This window comes from Sturnus vulgaris, chromosome 19, assembly GCF_052056855.1.
Source record: "Sturnus vulgaris isolate bStuVul1 chromosome 19, bStuVul1.hap1, whole genome shotgun sequence".
Taxonomy (NCBI): Eukaryota; Metazoa; Chordata; class Aves; order Passeriformes; family Sturnidae; genus Sturnus; species Sturnus vulgaris.
This window is the reverse complement of record NC_142261.1, coordinates 1,038,043-1,051,525: the sequence shown is the minus strand read 5'-3', so window position 1 is coordinate 1,051,525 and position 13,483 is coordinate 1,038,043. Positions and strand designations below refer to the sequence as shown.

The following is a 13,483-nucleotide window of genomic DNA, read 5'->3' as shown; positions in this document are numbered from 1 at the left end:
ATTAGGCCATGCCATTCATGGTGCTAAAATGAAGATGTTTCTGCTCCCTTCAGCCTTTTAAAGCCTCAGTGGTCTGGGGGAGAAGCCTGAAGAGAGGGATGGGTCAGGTGTTGTAGAGTGCTTCAGCCAGCAGGGCTGTTAGAGCACAGCCCTCTGAGGGAACCAGGCACAGAAATGGTTGTGTTGTGTTCTCTGCAGTTCCTTTTTGCAATCTCATCATCAAATATTTCACCTGAGTATGAGCAGTGCCCAAAGCCGAGAGGGGGCAGAGCCTGGGAGCAGTTCAGCTCCTGCAGCTGTGGTCACACAGGACTTCCATCTGTTAGTCTGGGGACACCAGCACTGCCAGCTGATCTTCATCTGCATTAAACGGTGTTGGGAATGGGGAAAAGGGAGCAGATGATAACATAAATACATGTTCAGGTGGGGAGATGCATTTCCACCATTACTGATGCTCCTTAGGGGTGATGAGATGGAATTCTGACAGGGTGGGAGCAGGAGCAGGAGTTGGGATCTGCTGGGTTTGCTGTTAATTTCTGCAGACATACCAGCTCATTTAGTAATGTAACAGCTCCCATTGCTCACCACTTAATGCATGATTAATGTGCCACAGGATTTCCCCAGACATTTATGACACCTTCAGGAATAGAAATGACAATGACTTTATCACATGGAGTCACTTCATACTATCTGCATCTCTCTTAATGATTTATATATCCAGGAGTGATTTTATCACTAGTACTCAGTAACATAATAAATGAGAAAACTCAATGGTCTGTAAATTACAACACTGATTAAAGAAGTGATTACTGATATAACTCTTACACGGCTGTGATAATGCTTGCTTATATTTCAGGACAGCATTTACATATTAATGATGAATCTACTCTAGTGTTTAGAAATACTTTACAGCTTTAATCAAAATGTAAACATTTATAAACAGATAATGTTTATTGCAGAGGAAATGAGTCGACTTCTGTTACTCTTCAGTGGGTGAGATCTACTGCAGAGCCAGTCTTGAAAGCAGCACCAGCCCCTGATGGAGGTCATGCTCAGGGTAGAGCTTTGATGAGCTGCTGGCCCCTGTGGACACCAGGTTGGGTTTGCTGGTTCCTCTTGACCAGGCTGGGAAGGAGCTTTGCTCATTGAGAATTCCCCAGCACTGCCGTGGGTTTGTGGCTCACAGATGGAAAATCAACCACAGGCTTCACAAATAGCATCCAGTCTTCAGGCACCTCCAGCATGACTGTGCCTGCCGAGCCTGGGAGGGAATTTGTGCCAGCATTAACATGCACAAAGAGAAGGGAGCCTTTTCTGTTCGTTTGGGGTTGAGCTGCCAGGGTTTTGTCACTGTTTTGTCACAGTGATCACTTTTTCTCTTGCCCCTCTCAGGTTTCTGACAGGTGTGACTATGTTTTTGTCAACGGCAAGGAGATGAAAGGCAAGGTGAATGCTCTGGTGAACTTCACCTATCAGTACCTGAGTGCTCCCCTGCACATCACGGTGTGGGTGCCACGCCTGCCCCTGCAGATCGACATTTCTGACACTGAGCTCAGCCAGATCAAAGGCTGGAGAGTCCCTGTGGTTTCCAACAAAAGGTGGGTTTGAGTCTCTGCATTTCATGGGTGATGTGTAAAATGGTTGCTCCCAAAACACAGCATCTTCCCCTGAGGAGCAGCAGGGAACCCCCAGCTTTGCACTGGGCATCTGCAGATACAATAAAACTTCAGAAGTTGGGGGGCTCTTGCTTCTGTGCATGTGTCTGCCTTGGGCAGCAAAATCCAGTGTGGAACTGTGGTAAGGTCCACTGGCAGAGTTGTGGTTTGGAAGATGAAGAAGAGGCACAGTCCAGTGTGGGACACATACTGAGAAAGTAAGAAAATCACAGCCTGGAAAATATTCCAGGCTGGATCTTCTCAGCTCTGTTCCCAGCCCATGAGCTGCTCCAGCTCAAGGCCAGGGAGAATTTCTGCCAGGGTGATCATTTGGTCACAATAAAAAGGAATTAATACCAAGATAGAAGCCCTGTTGTGGTGTGTGCCCAGGCCCTGGCCATGGGGTGTCTTCTCTCTGAACCAATCTCCTTTTCTCTGCTCTGGGAGTTGCAGTCCTGCTATAAAACCAAGAGTGTTTGTGAATAAACTTGGCTCTTCCTTCCTGTCATGACAGACGCCCATGGAGCTGTGCATCTTATTTCCCCTGCCCTTAAAGGGTTAAAATCCCTTTCCAGGGCCACAGTGCAGTTGTGTTGGCCCTTCATCGTGTCAGGTGGCCAAGGCTCATGGCTGGTGCCCAAATGCAGAAGGGAGGGCTCTGCTGAAGGGGGTCACTGTCCATTAGCACCCCAATACTCGTTGTCACCGCTGTTTCCTGAGCACATTTCCTTCTGCTTTGTCGTGTGCTGCCCCCAGGCCGGCCAGGGACAGCGATGACGAGGACGAGGACGAGCGCAGGGGCAGGGGCTGCACCCTGCAGTACCAGCACGCCATGGTCAGGGTGCTCACACAGTTTGTGGCCGAGGACTCGGGGCCCTGGGGACAGCTCACTTACCTGCTGGGCTCCGACTGGCACTTTGACATCACCGAGCTGGTCAGGGACTTCATGAAGCTGGAGGATCCTCACGTAGCCAGGCTGCAGGAGGGCAGGATCCTCGTCGGCCGGGAAGTGGGGATGACCACCATGCAGGTACTGCCCCGGGCAGGGTTTTGGGGTGACCCACAGCCACGGAGAGGGGTGGGATTATGTGTGTGAATCCTCTCTAAAGGCAGTGCAGAAAGGTGAATAGAGCTGATCTGGTGGATATGAGGAAGGTGGAGAAGACAGCAGTGTGCCTGAACTGGCTGTCTGCAGTTCCCTAAAGAGAGCAGCATGGCCCTTACTTTCAGCAAAGGGAACGATGTTCTACTGTCTAGAAACAGAAAAAGACAGGGGGAACAAGAATTCCCAAGCCAAGAACTGAAGGACGAATCCCAGGCTGGTAACTTCCCTTTGAAGCAGTTGGGAGCTTTAATGAGCTCATCCACATGGGAAGACACAGAGTAACAGGAGAAGAGAATTGTAAATCCACCCTCGTGGTGAAATGATGCAAATAACACAACTGGGATAGGACAGCTCCAGTCTTGGGTGGTTCTCAGCCATAACCTCTCAGGTTTTCTGACCCTGCTAATGAAATCAGACTCCCTTCTGCACGTGCTCTTCATTTCTGTACATAAAGCTTTGGAGACAAGACGGGATGGTGACCTTAAGAAAGGTTATATTAATTGATCAGCCTTCTCCTAAGTCGATTCTTCTGTGTTTCTCCCCAGGTTCTGTCTCCTCTGTCTGACTCCATCCTGGCAGAGAAGACAGTGACTGTGCTGGATGACAAAGTGACCATCACTGACCTTGGGGTGCAGTTGGTGTCTGGGCTCTCTCTGTTCCTGCAGCCCAGTGCAGCCACCAGCAGGGCCATTGTGGCCACAGCTGTTGCCCAAGAGCTGCTTCACACTCCTAAGCAGGTAATGCACACTCTGAATTTACTGGGATATGGGGCAGGATTTTATCAGTGTAAAGCACAGGAAAATAATTCATGGCAAGTTTAGAATTTAGACTTTAGGTGTGTCCATGTTAATTGCTTTTCCCTACAGATACTCTGGAATTGCTTTGTCATTTCTTTCCTTCCATTATGAACTTCATCTGCAGTAAAAGTTCTAACTTCTAAACACTGAAGTTTGTGCTGTTTACAGTTTTAATGCCCTTTCTTTAGCTAATGAACCTGTGTTGTTCTCACTGCACAGGCAGTCTTTGGACAGTGATCCTTGTTTGCCGTACGAGCCCTTGTTTTTCATGCTGGAGAGCACAGAGCTCTGTGGTCACAATTTCATATCTTGAAGAGCTGTAAAATAGAGGCAGAAGATGGCCACATCCATTTCTGTTCCCTCCTGGAGCCCTGACACACTGCCAGGCTCATCTCTTCCTTTTTATTTTTCATGTGGATTTTGGGGGTTTCATCATTCAGTTCATGTGCTGCTCTTAATTGAAGCCAGCAAATTCCCTTCTCTCTAAAGGGAATCTGAAACAGCTTGTCTCAGGTCACAAGCTCTGTGGAAAAGAAGCTTGGAGGACACCCCCAGATCAAGTCACACAGTCACTCTGGCCCAGAATAAACCCCAGGGTCAGCACTGGAACATTCTTCCTCCTGTTGATTTGAGGACTGGGGCTGGGGAGCAGGCAATTAAATCTGTCCACAGCTACTCCTGGTGCAGAAACTGTTTCTCTTCTCACACAGATAGAGAGAGATCTCAAGTCAAGTTTTATGGCCCATTTTAATGATTATTGCTACCTAATTTTCTGGACCATAAAAATAATTTAGTTTGTTTTATAACTTAGTGACAGCAAAATGTCCAAACTAAAAGGACACGGTGCCCATCTGTTCCATTTGTTGCATCCTGTAAACATAAGAATCTTATGTAATTAACCCATTTATACCCTTCTTCAGGGCTTAGAATCCACATCTGGCATATTGTTCCAGACAAAGACTGTGAAAACAAAAACTGGAGCGTTCCTAACCCAGCCCTGTCACAGACAGGGACAGAGCACCACCAGTCCTGCAGCAGCACTGGAAGAATTGTGGGTTTGACTGCAGAGAAAAGAGCTTGTGAAGCTGGAGAAGCTGCCCAGCCCCACTGTCAGCTCCACAGATTTATAAATGGTCTGTCCTGAGCATGCAAAGCCATTTCTCAGCATCAGGTTATGGCAGATTGTGCCAGGGGTGCCCATTGTGACACCTCCTGTTGTTGATGGCGTGGCAATGGGATGTGAAATGCATTACAGGATAATTGTCACTGCAACTGGCAAGTTAGGAAGTAGTACAGGAGAGTAAAAACGTGCTTTGGGTTGAAATTCTTTTACCCAGCATCTGAAATGATTGTAGTGAAGGGTTTGGAGGTGCTGTTCCTCTGCAGGATAATTTCAGGTTGCTGAGAGTGGCACATTTCTGGTGCTGGAGTGAGCGGGGATGGCAGGCTCTGGTTCTGAGCAGTGCATCTCCATCACCATAAACAGGACAGGAAGAGATTTCACACTGGGAAATAAATGGAAGGAAATGGAGTAGGAGTGACCTGCAGAGCCACCACAGACATCTTTTCCTTTCATTTGCAGTTTGAATGGAGGGTATAGCATTTAAGTCACTTTCCCTTAGAAAAATTAATGCAAATGTGGGAATGGTTGTGGCTAAATTTTGCAAGAAGTGATTCATGATTTGGAGTGCATCAGCTGAGCTCCTGACTGAGCTGGAATTTTGAAGGCAAATGCTGAGTGTTTTCTGAAAATCAAGCCCTTTTGAAAGAGGGTTTTTTCCAAGGAGACAGCCCAGGACAAAGCCTGTACTTGAACATTGTGAGGGCTTCATTATTTAAGTGCATCTTTCCCCTCAAGCAAGTTTATAAAAAGGTCCTGATAACTCATGCAAACCTTACTGATGCAACTGAAAAACAAAATTCAGAGTTTATTTGCTGTGGCTTTCTTTCAGTGGCCATAATGACTGGATTACCTTATTTATAGTGACCACACCTTTCTGCATACACAGCACAAAGCAGCCAAAACACAAGCCCTGAAAAGTTGGCAGTTCCCCCATAAATACAGAGCACTCTAATGAAGACAAGCCAATTTTTTTTTTTTTTTTTTTACCTTAGATACCTTTATCTGTAGCTGAGCAAATAATTACCTGCTGTGACAAGGTGACCTTGAGGGATGCTGAGCCCATCTATTCTTTTTGAATCAATAAGGGAGCTCACTGGCACTGAAGAGCGGATCAGTGATTTAGGTGCCTAAAAATAGACACGGGTTGACCAACTTTTAAATATCAAAGATGAAGTATCTTCTGAAAATTTGGGAACTGTGAGCAATGTAGGTTTTTGGTGGCCATCTGCTCAGGTAAGGGAAGCTGTTCCATTGCTGACAGTTGTTTAATCAACATTGTCATCTGAAAGGATTCTCCAAAGTGTAAACTAAAGAAAACCTACAGTGTTTCAGTGATTCCTGATCTAAGTGAGCTTCAAGAATTCTCAAAGCTCAGCTGGCTGTGCAGGGATACTCTCAGTCTTTTCCAGCTTTTTTGTCACTGTAGGGTATTGCATGGGGTCTAATGAACTGAAATGGGTCAGTGAAGAAAGAAGAAAAAAGCCTTTAATAAATAGCTCTGTGCATTAATGTGTCTCTCAGTGCTCCTGGAGAACTGCAGACATTTTCTCAGGGAAAGAGAGCAATGCTGGTGCTTTGTAAAATCCAGGTTCTGGTGTTTCCCAGTGCCTGCTGACATCAGTGACAGATCTGGGGCTGGGGGTGTCTGCTCTCCCTGTGCTGGGAGGGGAGGGTGCCCACCCTGCCCACCCTGCCCACCCCCCTGGCCAGGAGAACAGCCTGGGGCCATTTCTGGCCATTTCTGGCCATTTCTGGCCCCCCTGGCCCTGCCTTGTTGATGGGCTGGTTCATGCAAACCAGTCCTGAGAATTGACTGACATCTCCCAGTTAATAACAGATATTGGGAGTATTTTTATGGTGTGGGTTCATTATCCCATCCTGGCAGTGTAAGTTACACTTAAATTGTATTTATATCTTCTTTGAGCTGATAGAGCAGTGGAATGGCTCCCAGGGATGACAGAGGAATTCAGCAGCATGGGAAAGGGAGAAGGGATGCATTGTTAGATAAGAATCTGAATTCTTCCCTTGCAAATACAAGCAAATTCCCACTGGAAAGGAATGCCACATTAGCAGATTGGACAAAAAGGAGACAGAGAAATACTCAGTGGGGGAATGCATGGTTTGAATTAAGATCTGAGTCTTGGCTGCCTTTCATTTCCACATCATAACATCAAGCCCAATTCTTATTACACAAGCCACAGGCTTAAAAATAAATGCACATGTAATACTTTGATATTTCATGTGATAAAATTGCTAGGGAAATCCATTGCAGCATTCAATCCCCAGACAGAACAATCAGAGCTGGTCTAAGAGGAGCTGCTGAGAACAGTGTTCCTTGGCCTTTATTTGAGGGAGGGATGAATTTGTTTTCTGCAGAGCCAACCATTTCTTTCCTCTGATGTCCTGCCTCACTCCAGGACCCTTGCAGCTGACCCCAGCAATTGAGGGCTTTTTCACAAATACTTTTTATTTGTGCTATAGTGAATGAAGACCATTAAAAGGCTGCTTTATTCCGAGCATAGAATAAAATCAAATGTCCTGATCTGTGTTCCTAAGCAGCAGAATTCTCTAAAATGCAGCCAGTTTATCCAAGAAGATTTATCAGATGGTATCTTTGGACTGATAAGCCACAATGTAATTCAAGGCCAGAAAAGGTGGTGGGACTGCCACAGATCAAGAGCTGAAATCACTCCTGGAATGGGGGAAGAGAACAGCAAAGGCACAAGGGACAATTCAGACAATTGGTGAAGTTTTTTATGTGCTTAAGGAAAGCCTGGTGATAATCAACAGTGGTTGCAGCAGTTTCTACATCTCTGGGCTGGATGTTGGTGTCGTTGACACGAGGCAATGACCATTCTGTGACTCAGTTCCCATCCTGGCACTGACGTGGCCGTGGGTCATTTGTTCTCTGTGTGTGTGAAGGGAAGGGAAGGAGAGGAAAAGCAGGGAAGGAAAGGCTGGAAAGCAAAATAATCCCTCAAACTCTTTTGTTTATGCTTGATAATTAAAGAGCACAAGCATTTGTCACCTCAGTGTTGAGGCCACGAGACGAGGGGCAGCAGCTTTGCAGGTGAGAAGGCTCCAATCCATCTTCATCCTCTGAGAGGAACTGGAGGACCCTGTCAGAGATTTGGAGGGGATTTATTGATGTGGTACACTGGATTTGCAGAAACAGCTCCTTGAAGGCCATGGCACTAAATCATTTTCTTTTTCTCTCTTCTTTTTAGCTTTTCAGAATTTATAATCATTTGGGAAATTCACTTCCTTGCCCTGCCTTTGGCTTGCCTTTAATGATGTGAAGGAGAGGAGATGATCTCTTGCCAAACAGAATATTTGGGTTGATAATAGGATATTTTGGCAGGATTTTAAACTCTGTCCCTCTTTCTCTCATTTGTTTTCTTTCCCTTTTAATTAATGTTGTCCATAGTATGGGGATGACAACGTTGTTTTGTGAAAAAAATTGGTTCCTCCTACGAAGAAACATTCTCTTGGAAATAAAAAACGTCAGTGCTGGTAGAAAATAATGGCTGAGCCAGTGCACACCTCTGTTATCTACAGTAAATCACATGTGTGCCTGCAAATTTCAGCTGCCTGCCATCTCATTTTTCTCTGTCTCTGCTTCATAAAACCAGGAATGCAGAATTGTAGAGCGGTGGTGTGAAGAATAAAAGTTGCTCTGAAGTTGCTGGCAACTTTGTCCAAATGCACAGAGGATTTGGTGGCACAAATCCCTTGGCAGAGATGTGCAGCAGTGGCTGTTGAAGGAGGCACAGGTGTCATCATTTCCAGCCCTACCTGTACAGAACCCTGCACTGTTTCCTCACCCTGCACTGGCAGGCAGTGGTGCTGGTGTTTTCCCTGGACAGGTTGATGGAAAGCCAGGGTGTCCTCCCCAGTGGCACAGGAGGCTGAGTTTTGTTTAGGGAGAAGGAAGGGAACAGAGAGCTGAGCTGCCTGAGGAGGTGAATCCTTTTCTCTCTGCACATACCCATTAAAAAACCCCTCTGCTTTCCTATGGCTGGGCTTGCTCTGCTGTAGATTTCTGTGATGGAAATTCGAGCTGTGCCCTGCAGCTTCGTGTTTGTCTGTTCAGCCATTCCAGGGCTGTTTCCCTAATGAAAGATCAGATGTTTTAATTTCCTTATGCACTTCACCCTTCCCAGCTTCTGAGTTACCCTGGCTCTGTTTCAGCTCTTTGAAGTAAATCTGAATCACCAAGAACTTTGCCTTCTTTCCTGTTGCGCCACAACTTATTTTTCTTCTTTCAGTCCCTCAAGGACTTGCTGATAGTGCTTTGGTAATCAAATATTCAGTATGGCCCAACCTTCTGCCCATCTAAGTGCCCCTTGCTGTTTTCACTGAAAAGCTTTAAATTCAGCTGGAAGGGTAGCAATTCTCTTTGTTTATAACCACAGCATAACAAATTGCAGCCAATTGAAAACCATATTAAGTTGTAAATTTGTATTATGACTGGACATTAACAGGGTGGCAGTGTTTTTCCCCAGTGCTAATTTTTCAGCCCAGTTGTTCTGATGTACCCAAGTGTGAAGTTATTAGAGCCATTTGTGGTTGAAGTGTGGGAAGGGAAGAACTTCACTTTTGTGGGAAGTTGCACTCTGGCAATCTGCCTGGCTGTCTGCTGGCTACACAGGCAAGACACAGAACAAATGAAAAATTAAATAAATGTCCTGCAAAGAAAGCTATTGAGATGTGGAGATGTAAATATCTGTGTCATCTGGATGGGATTTGACATGGCAAAGAGCTGACCTCTGGCTTTGTGTTTGCTTCTAATGATGACTTCTGATAGTGCTACCTGCAGAGCACAAAGACAGACCAATTAAATCCAGGCCATTTGTATTTTTATTGTAGAGATCATGCCAGAATCCCCATCCTCGTCTTCTTGACACAGAAATTTGGTGGGCTTTTTAATTATCTCAAGGATAAAGTGTGTTTTACTTAAAACAAACCTTTCTCCAGCGAAACAGCAGTTGTTCTGTGAGTCTTTTTCTTTCAGATTAATCTGCTCCAGCCATTTCCAAGATCCTGTGGTAGCTCTTTACTCCTGCTAAGATACTTGTGCCTTAATTTGACAGCTCCTCATGACACCTGTGCATGTGGAACATGAGGAAAATAAGTGTTCTGTCAAGTGCCTGCAGTAATTTTTGTGATTCGCCTCTTTTGGCTTTTGTACGACAGGAATGACTTCTCTTACAGAGCTTGTAAAATTGTAGCTTGCTAATGGGTACTTTGGTAATAAAGACATCTCATACCGATTATTTTCTGTGTCCTTGTGCAAAACAGTTGCAGGGAGGGGAACAGTGGAGCTTTCAGTGAGAAATGTGTGCAGATTTCTGCCCCGTCAGTCGAGGCTTTGGACGCAGAGCCACCGTGTCCCATTTCCACGGAGGAGCTGCTTTGCTGAAGGCCCTGTCTTTAACCATCTCCCCTGTCCTTTCAGGAGGCCGTGGTCAGCACCTGGATCCAGTTCAGTGACAGCTCTGTCACCCCACTGGACATTTACGACCCCAAGGACTTCTCTCTGTCGGCCGTGTCGCTGGACGAGCGCGTCGTGTCCGTGCACCAGAGCCCCGCCCTGCGCTGGCCCGTGGTGGTGGCCGAGGGCGAGGGCCAGGGAGCGCTGGTCAAGGTGGACATGCTGATCTCGGAGGGCTGCCAGAAATCCAAGAGGAAGAGCGTGCTGGCCGTGGGGAGCGGCAGCATCAGGGTGAAGTTCGGGCAGAACGACGCGGACGCGGCGGCGGGCGGCGATTACGACGGCGACGAGATCGAGAACCGCGCCAGCGACCGGCGCCACAAGGGCTGGGAGCAGGAGAGGCACCAGCAGCAGGGCAGCTCCACGGCTGACAGGGACGAGGGGCCCCTCAGGAAGGTCAGCACCACCGCCAAGTCCATCCTCTATAAAAACAAAGTGGTCAGGAACAACCGGCCGGACGGCGGCAAGCTCTCAGATGACGGCCAGCTGCAGAACATCCCCATCGACTTCACCAACTTCCCTGCACAGGTGGAGCTGCCCAAAGGAGGGGCTGGCATGGAGGACAACGAGCTGGTGCAGACACCCCGAGGCCTGAGCGACCTGGAGATCGGCATGTACGCCCTGCTGGGCGTCTTCTGCCTGGCCATCCTGGTGTTCCTGATCAACTGTGCAACATTTGCACTCAAGTACCGCCACAAGCAGGTGCTGGTGGAAGGACAGACCACCATGACCCACTCCCACGACTGGGTGTGGCTGGGGAACGAGGCAGAACTGCTGGAGAACACGGCAGAGGCGTCGCCCCAGCAGGACGAGCACACCACCATCATCGACCGCGGCTCGGAGAGCAGCCAGCTGCTGAACGGCAGCGCCCAGAGGAACGTTCAGAGCCAGGTGCACAGGGCTGCAGACCCCGGGGGGAGGCTGGGCAAGGAGCACAAGGTGGAGCCTTTGCACTCGCCCACGTCCAAGAGGAAGAGGGTGAAGTTCACCACCTTCACCACCATCCCGCCCGACGACGGCTGCCCCACCGTCAACTCCATCCTGGGCAGCCACGACGACGACATCAAGTGGGTGTGCCAGGACATGGACCTGGGGGACTCCACAGAGACACACAACTACGTGGGGAAGGTCAAGGACAAAGTGTAGCTCCCCTGCTGGGGCTGTTCTGGGTTTAACCACACCTTGATGCCTTCAGTTCTACAGTAAATATTGGGACGGGCGGAGGGGAGGGCAAGGGGTCGCCAGGAGAAGTGATAGGAGGCAGATTTTGTAATCAGGGAAAGAAATTTGCCAAACTGTCCACGGTTTGTTTTTTGTTTTTTTCACTTCGTTGTTATTTTTTTTTTTCTTGTTGTTCGTTTTGGTTTTTTATTTTCCCGTGGTTATTCTGTTACTCATGGATTTAGGAAGGGGAACACAAATAGCAGAAAGGAAGAGGGAAATGCTGTGACCAACAGGATGAACTGGGCAAGATGAGGTTGTGAAAATTCATTTTATGGGTCATGCAAATAATGATGGTAGTAATATTTCACAGTACCAAAAATATCTGTAAAAAAGAAATGAGAGAATATAAGAGCATGAAAAGAATAAGCAAGAGGCAAACAATACTTTGTTCTTGTTCCAATAAAACATCACAGTTCTGCACATGTGACCCACAAGGAGACTTTTCATATTGGTACTCAGGCTGTTTCTTTTCATTCCCTCATTTGAAATGAAGATGTGTCTTTGGCATTCCATGTGAAGGAGGAAGAAATTACCTGGTATTTTCATTTTCACTTTTCCATTTGTCTTGTAAATTGAAACAGAATCATTTTCCCTCTTGTAGTTTTCTTTTAAATACCTTGAAAACAGAAAAATTTAAAATTCAGTAAGTTCACAGTGGGTCAAGAATATTCTGTTTCTAAGTTAGCTGTAAACAGTCTCCTGTCATTCAAAGAATTCAGGGGATGAGTATTGACTAATAATTTCCACGTGGTGTCTCTTCTGAAAGCCTGAGCCTCCATTCCACCCTAGCTGGAAAGATGTTCTGTTTGGAAGAATTTTCATTTTCCTTTCAGGTTTGGATTGTTTGTTTGGTTGCTCCTTTAAAATTTCCACAACCAAAGTTGCTGTGTTTCACCAAGGGAAGAAGGTGCTGGTTTTTTGTTAGCTTTTACAAATCCCAAGCAATGGGAGTGCCCCACTGGTGCATCATAAATGTACCTGGAACTGAGACCTTCACAGGCCAAATATGTACAGCTGGAGTCTGGTTTTGTTTTTTTTTTTTTTCCCCAGGTTCACGAATTCATAATTTTGTGCTGTAATTTTCTGTTTATTCTGATGTCACCAGTTCTCATCAAGCTCTGAAAGCAGGAAGAAGAATGGACAGAAAGACCCTGATTTCCCCCAAACTTTAATTCCCTTGTACTGGGAGAGCTGGGCTCTGGGCACACTGTTGGGAGGGAGGGAAGCTAAAGCAAGATCAAGGAATATCTGGAACTATTTTATAGATTTTGGGGTTTTTTTTTTGCCATTGGATCAGCTAAGACTGAAAAGTTCAGACTAGATTGTAAATCTGATGCTTTGAATAAACAAATACCAGCCCAGTAATAAATCGGAAGCAAATACAAAAATAGAGATTTAATTCCTGGTGTGAAGTGGCAGAACTGTGTTCACTCAGTGCCAGTTCACATTCCTGGAGGACACAGATGAGAATCTATTCCATGAGGAAACCACTGACCTCCCAAAGCTCTCCTGACTAAAAGGAGGTGGTAGATCCAGCCTTTATTATATCAGTATTATGTCCTAAATGACAGCCAGAAGCACTTGCATCATCCTGTCTTTGCCATGTATTTCGTTGTTTGGGGTTTTTTAATTACTAAACTCTGTAGTTTGTTGGGTTTTTTTGTTGGGTTTTTTTTTTGTTTGTTTTTTTTTTTGTTTGTTTTGTTTTTTTTTTTTACTTGGACAAAGTCAATCCTGCCACACCCAATAACATAGATGGACGTTTTAACAAGATATGCCTAGTATGCATTGTAGACTGAAAGAATGTAATATTTATTTATACCTGTTATATGAATTGTAATTAAAATGCTTTACACAGCTTGACAAATTAACCTCTCTTTCCTCAGGGGGGGCCTCCCCTGTCATTTCTGTGTCGTGCAGCATCCGTGGGAGATGATTTCAGGCACTTTCTGGAGGGAGGATGGAGATGCATGAAGGTTAGGACCCTGCTCCTGGCATGGGCGACTCTTGTAATCAGTTAATTAATTAATGAATGACGTGGCTTTTCCTGGAGAAACACAGGTGTCCGTGAGGTGGAAAAGGCAT

At 46.2% G+C, this 13,483-nt stretch overlaps 1 protein-coding gene across 1 annotated transcript in view; it reads left to right on the top strand.

Moving 5' to 3' along the window:
- The window catches only part of TMEM132C (transmembrane protein 132C), a 176,547-nt gene extending 163,282 nt beyond the window's left edge, over nucleotides 1–13,265 (top strand). Inside the window, exons 6-9 of the mRNA XM_088175890.1 lie at nucleotides 1,393–1,598; nucleotides 2,412–2,685; nucleotides 3,306–3,497; nucleotides 10,139–13,265. Of these exons, the coding sequence (XP_088032016.1) occupies nucleotides 1,393–1,598; nucleotides 2,412–2,685; nucleotides 3,306–3,497; nucleotides 10,139–11,320 (1,854 nt within the window). The 3' untranslated portion in view covers nucleotides 11,321–13,265. The remainder of the gene's footprint in view (nucleotides 1–1,392; nucleotides 1,599–2,411; nucleotides 2,686–3,305; nucleotides 3,498–10,138) is intronic.
- The last annotated feature ends 218 nt before the right edge of the window (nucleotides 13,266–13,483 follow it).